A 5452-nucleotide genomic window follows, 5' to 3' on the forward strand; every position below is an offset into this window, starting at 1 on the left:
TGTTCTAAATTTTTAATAAATGAAATTACTCAAATATTTTTTATTTTTAAAATTTATTCCATGTCAATAATACACTCATTCACGTAAAAAATTTAATTTGATATATATTAACATAATATAATATACCGTTTATTTTAAAGAAATATGATTTGAAACTAAATATAATGAGTTTTATTAATAAAATAAATTATTTTTTATGAAGGACAAGATTAATATGTGATTAGGATTATATTATTATTAGTATTCTATTTAAATGAAAACTATTAGTGATCAATTACATTAAACGTGAAAAGGATAGAATAAAGCGTAAAAAAAGTGATTAAGTGCGAGTTTTTTTATATAAAATTTTAAGTTAAATTTTATTTTTTATATTAAATTTTTTTTAATAATATGATTTTTTTTAAAAAAAACCTTAAAGATGCCTAAATGTCTTTTAATGGTTACTTTTGATAAAGTTCTAAAATTTATATGTTTATTCTTAAATTTTGTATGTTTATGTGATTTTTGATCTATTTGTTTACATGATATAATTAAAATTATAATAAAACAAAAAAATATTTTTCCCACGCTTAATCTCGTACTAAACCCGCTTAAGCTTGTAAATCTTGAAACTTGACCTCGCCGCTTACTACGCTTTACGCTTTTTAGAAATTTTTTGAGGAGTGAATGTAAAATTTGCATGATTTCCTTTTATCTCATTTACTAAATTGGGTATCGTCATTGTTTGACTGAAATCCCGAAATATTTAATGAAAATTATTCAAATGATTTTGCAATGAGAAAAGACACTAACAAACCATCAATAAAAATTTCCATATTATATAAGTATATAACCATGAACCTGTCCTAGTTCTAAGTTCTAAAATGATTGAGCTCTTCTACACCAGAGAACAACTAAATATTTGGAAAAATAAATTTTTTGGTCTAGTATATAATTAGTTATATTTTGATTTATTTTAGTATATTAATTAATCAATGTTTAGTGTTGGTTCACAAATTTGTAATTTCCGATTATTTTGGTCCAATTAACGGTTGACTTATTATCAAAAACGTCATTAATTATTTTCTGGGTCAAAATATAATTAAAGAAAAAAATTAAATAAATAAAGTTAGAATATAAAAACTAAATTTTTTAAATATTTAATGAATTCCCAATTTTTTTTATAAAGATTCTCATATATACGTGTTTGCGCCGTAACCAACTTATAGATTCACCCCGAAGAAGTTTGGAATCTTTTAAGCTACAAGCCCGATTATCGAGACATGTGGGAACTAACTTATTTATTATAATTTGCTCCTATTTTTAAGCCTCCCTTCTCTGTACACATTATCTCTAAAAACAACAAATATTCAAAGGGACTGAGCGCCTATTTAATTTGAAACTTTTTTCCCAGTTGGAAGACGATAAATTAGATTGTGAAAAAATAATCGAATTCCAACAAGAAAAGGTACCCGTTGGTGCGAAATTATGAGTGACAACAACATGATTTTCTTCCAGGATTTCCAGAGGAATCGATGCTCGGAATCTGGAAAACGTAAGCTTCTTGAAGGTGGATTTGATCAGAGTTTTGATGTATCATCTGCTTCGAAGATAGCTAGGGTTTCACCAGAGTTTGTAAATTTTCAGGTTTCTTTTTTTTTTTTCACTTCCCTTGTCTTCTAAAAACTCTTTTTTGTTTTTGTTTGGTCATCGGTTTTTTCAGTTTTGTGTTGCATGAAAAAACTCCGGATAAGCGAAAAGTTGGGTTAGATGATTTGCATGCGATATTTCTGTTTGGGTTTTGGTGTATCAGATCTTGTGTAGGGTACGCCATTTTTGTTGTTTGTTTTTCCGTCTACAACGCATAAAATACAAATGAATTATGTTCCCTATATACATGAAAAAATTTAGTTTTTGATTCGCCTGTATCCATTTCGTGTACATGTCTAGTTATAGCTAATATACAATTCAGTATCGTTTTCGATCGATCAAGTGAAACACGAACATGAGTACTTGACGTAATCACAATCACGAATTTGTCTCTCTTTCGACTTTATCGTTGTTTAATGTCATTAAAATCTTGTATTTCTGCAGAATGGAGATTTCGCAGGATGCACAGAATCAAGCCTTATTGGGTTAAAACTTGAGATATCAGATCCTTTTCTGGATTTGGTGAATAAAAAGTTGTGTGAAGGGGAACAAGTACATTTTTCATATCATCAAATCCAGGGTTTATACCTTAATAATAGGCGTAAAACAAGATTTGATGCCTCGGGGTCTTCTCAACGAAAAATAAAAGCTTCGAATTTGGCTGTGGATCTCTTAAAAATCGGATCTTGGCAGGTGCATATAAGCCCTTTCTTGAATTATATTTCAAGTTAATAAAAAATATATCTTGATTCCCTATTACTCTGATATGTATACTTTAAATGCATGTCTCCAGAAACACAGTTCAAATGGAGGTGATTTGACTGTCAAATTTTACTATGCCAAGCGTAGAATGGTGTGGGAGATTCTGGATGGAATATTGAAAAGTAAGATCGAAATAGTATGGTCCGATATCATGGCCATTAGGGCCGTTGTGTCGGAGACTGATCAACCAGGGATTTTGGAAATCCAGGTTTAACCTTTTTGCTAGTCTGACTATATGACCTTATATCAGATTCATAACCATCGAGTGATACTTTAAATTGAAGAGACTTCATATATTGTTCTACTCTATGTTTTATATATGTTTACAATATTGAATTAACTTGACCTTTTTTGTTCATGTAGTTGAATAAACCGCCTTCGTTCTATAGAGAGAACAATCCTCAACCCAGAAGGCATACCTCTTGGGCACGCGTGTCTGATTTCACTGGAGGTCAAGCTACCATCACAAGGTATCGTAGATATTATTTTATATATATATTAGATTTATCTATATATATAGTTTATTCAAAATTCAACACGTTGGGTCAGTACGTTTGACCTCACATGAAAGAATTTTTTTGGACAATGATTGGCGTTAGATCTATCACATCCTATCAGCACGTTTTTATTATATCCAAATTGCTCATAATCGAATATATAGAAAACTGTAAATTAATTTCTCATTAATGTCATCAGACTTGGAGAACAGATGATTATCACTTCTATTTCACCTTCCCTTATTTTGCAGGAGGCATTTGGTGGTATTCCCTCCCGGACTCCTTGATAAACACTACGAACAACTTTTGAAGTGTGATGAACGACTCTCTGCTTTAAACCAGCTACCATTCCCACACCAAGAATGCCCTTTTTTCGATACAAATCCACCACAACATTCCCTCAGTTTAAACGGAAGTCGATTGGGATTCGAATCCACATTTATTCGACCATCTGCAAATTCAACAGTTCCAGGTATGTATCGTTCACTACATTATTCAGTTTCAAAGCATAAGTTGCGACAACACATGTATGAATTAACTTGGCACCAATTTTCTCTTCTAATGTGTTGTTATAGCTATGAATTACCCTTCTCAATCAGCGGACAATAATACAACGCTTTGGGATCTAGGGCAAGATCTTCCAGAGGGAAATGCTGGTATCCAAGAACCAGTTCGAGTGCTGAATCAATGGCAAGTGTATATCAACTTGATAACACAAGGCCATGAGCAGCTACTCATGAGTTATCAAGATTATGGAACACATAATTCAAAATTAGACAATTCCGACATCGATTTATTAGGGAATAAGGGTCAAGTTCCACGCTCAAATGAGGGAACCCTAGATGCAGAAGTGGAGGCCATGATTCAATCGTATATTAATCCAAGCAGTGTGCAGCTTTACAACAACAATCTGATAGAAACATGCATGGCTTGCGATGTTACGGACAACAACCTTGAGTGATTGCCATCTCAAGCTCCTAACGAAGCATATTCATGGTAGGGCAGGAGACTGACCAGTTGGATGCATGTAGAACTCTTTTTTGAAACATGCATGTAGAACTCTTACGTACGTATACATAAATTTACACCATCTTATAGTATAAGACTACCATAAAGATGGTCTTTTGATGACACGCATGTTGGATCCGGATTTCTACACGCCCAAACGCATCGGAAGTTTTAAATTTTTTTATTTATTTTGACAATCAAAATTTGATTTGCTTTGGACGCTCGTATGATTTTAACGAATAAACATACATAGGATGTTAGAAATTATATCTTTGTGAATTAATCACGTGGCTCCAACTAATCCGGTATAAACGGATTAGCTCTTGTTGATTCCCTACAAACTTTCTTCAAGGGAATCCTTGTTTGATCCTCCTATCAAGTCCATGACTAGATGGTATGTTCCTCTTCCAAATTGCACTAGAAAATTTGGAAGACATTTTACGTTGGAGACTAAAACGAGAGGCGGCTCAACCTTGGAAAGTGAATCAAGGTGGCCGAAATTTCCTTTGTTTGGAAGTAGGGTTCTCGAAAATGGGTGGGGAATGACGGCTAGGGTTTTACTTTGCATGTATATTTATAAGTAAATAATAGCCTAATTACATAATTAACATTAATGGGCTTGATTTGATTAATTGGGCTAGTCCAACTAGTGTAATTAATTTAATCAAAGCCCATTAAAACTTTAATTATTTAATATGTTGGACATGTACCCCTACAAACCCATTAAACATATTATCTATCATATTTAATTTATTAATTAATCAACTCAACTTTTGAGCTTAATTAATTAAATTAATTATAAATTCAACATTTGAATTTATTATTTAAATTATAAATTGAACTCTTTGAATTTATATTACCTCCAAAATTTAATATCTAATAAACCCAACATTTGAGTTTAATAAATTAAATTCTCAAATTTTATAAATTCAACTCCTTGAATTTATTCTCTCAAAATTTAATTATAATAAATTCAACTCCTTGAATTTATTCTCTCAACGGTAACAAACAATCCAGTACTTGTGTAACCCTCAATGGTTCAGGGATACAACTAGCCGTGGGTTCACAACTCATTGTGATTCAGGACAGAATCCTTTATTCGGGTTTACCCTAGTTAGCCCCATTATTTTCATCAACACCTTGATCAAGAATGTCAGAACTCATTTCTGATTGCACCCATCAGATCATGGTAAGAGCGTCTAGTAGCATCGCCCCATGATCCCCTAGGTATCACTGATAGTGCCTGCAAGAACCAGTCGATTATGATTAACGTACAGTACGGTCCTTTCATCTCATATATCCCGATCAAATCTGCAACCATTGGTTCATCGAGGGTTGCATATTAATTTGATAACTATGTGATAACTGGCATCGCATGTACTATTGGAGAACTCCTTCTCCAACGTACATCTCATACTCTGGCCAGAGATTTCATGCACTATTATTTCATCAGATCACATAGGATATCCACACCCACAGGTGAGCGGTGAATTCCCAACTATAATTCACTGGTTCCTATATGTGTCGCAACTATACCCGACCTCGCCACCTGATGA

The 5452-nt window shown here is 32.7% G+C and overlaps 1 protein-coding gene across 2 annotated transcripts; it reads left to right on the top strand.

Annotated features, from left to right (window-relative positions):
• The first annotated feature begins 1371 nt into the window (after positions 1–1371).
• Positions 1372–3927, top strand: LOC140812258 (uncharacterized). 2 transcript variants are annotated; one of them, XM_073170491.1, is made up of 6 exons: positions 1372–1626; positions 2074–2322; positions 2423–2599; positions 2755–2861; positions 3140–3360; positions 3464–3927. In XM_073170491.1, exons 1-6 carry the CDS (start codon positions 1468–1470, stop codon positions 3847–3849), a joined length of 1299 nt encoding a protein of 432 aa, XP_073026592.1. In that variant the 5' UTR covers positions 1372–1467; the 3' UTR covers positions 3850–3927. The 2 variants fall into 2 exon arrangements, with proteins under 2 accessions (XP_073026592.1, XP_073026599.1); XM_073170498.1 differs by having other exon boundaries at positions 3689–3927.
• Positions 3928–5452: the final 1525 nt, after the last annotated feature.

This window comes from Primulina eburnea, chromosome 1 (genome assembly GCF_022965805.1).
Source record: "Primulina eburnea isolate SZY01 chromosome 1, ASM2296580v1, whole genome shotgun sequence".
Lineage (NCBI taxonomy): Eukaryota > Viridiplantae > Streptophyta > Magnoliopsida > Lamiales > Gesneriaceae > Primulina > Primulina eburnea.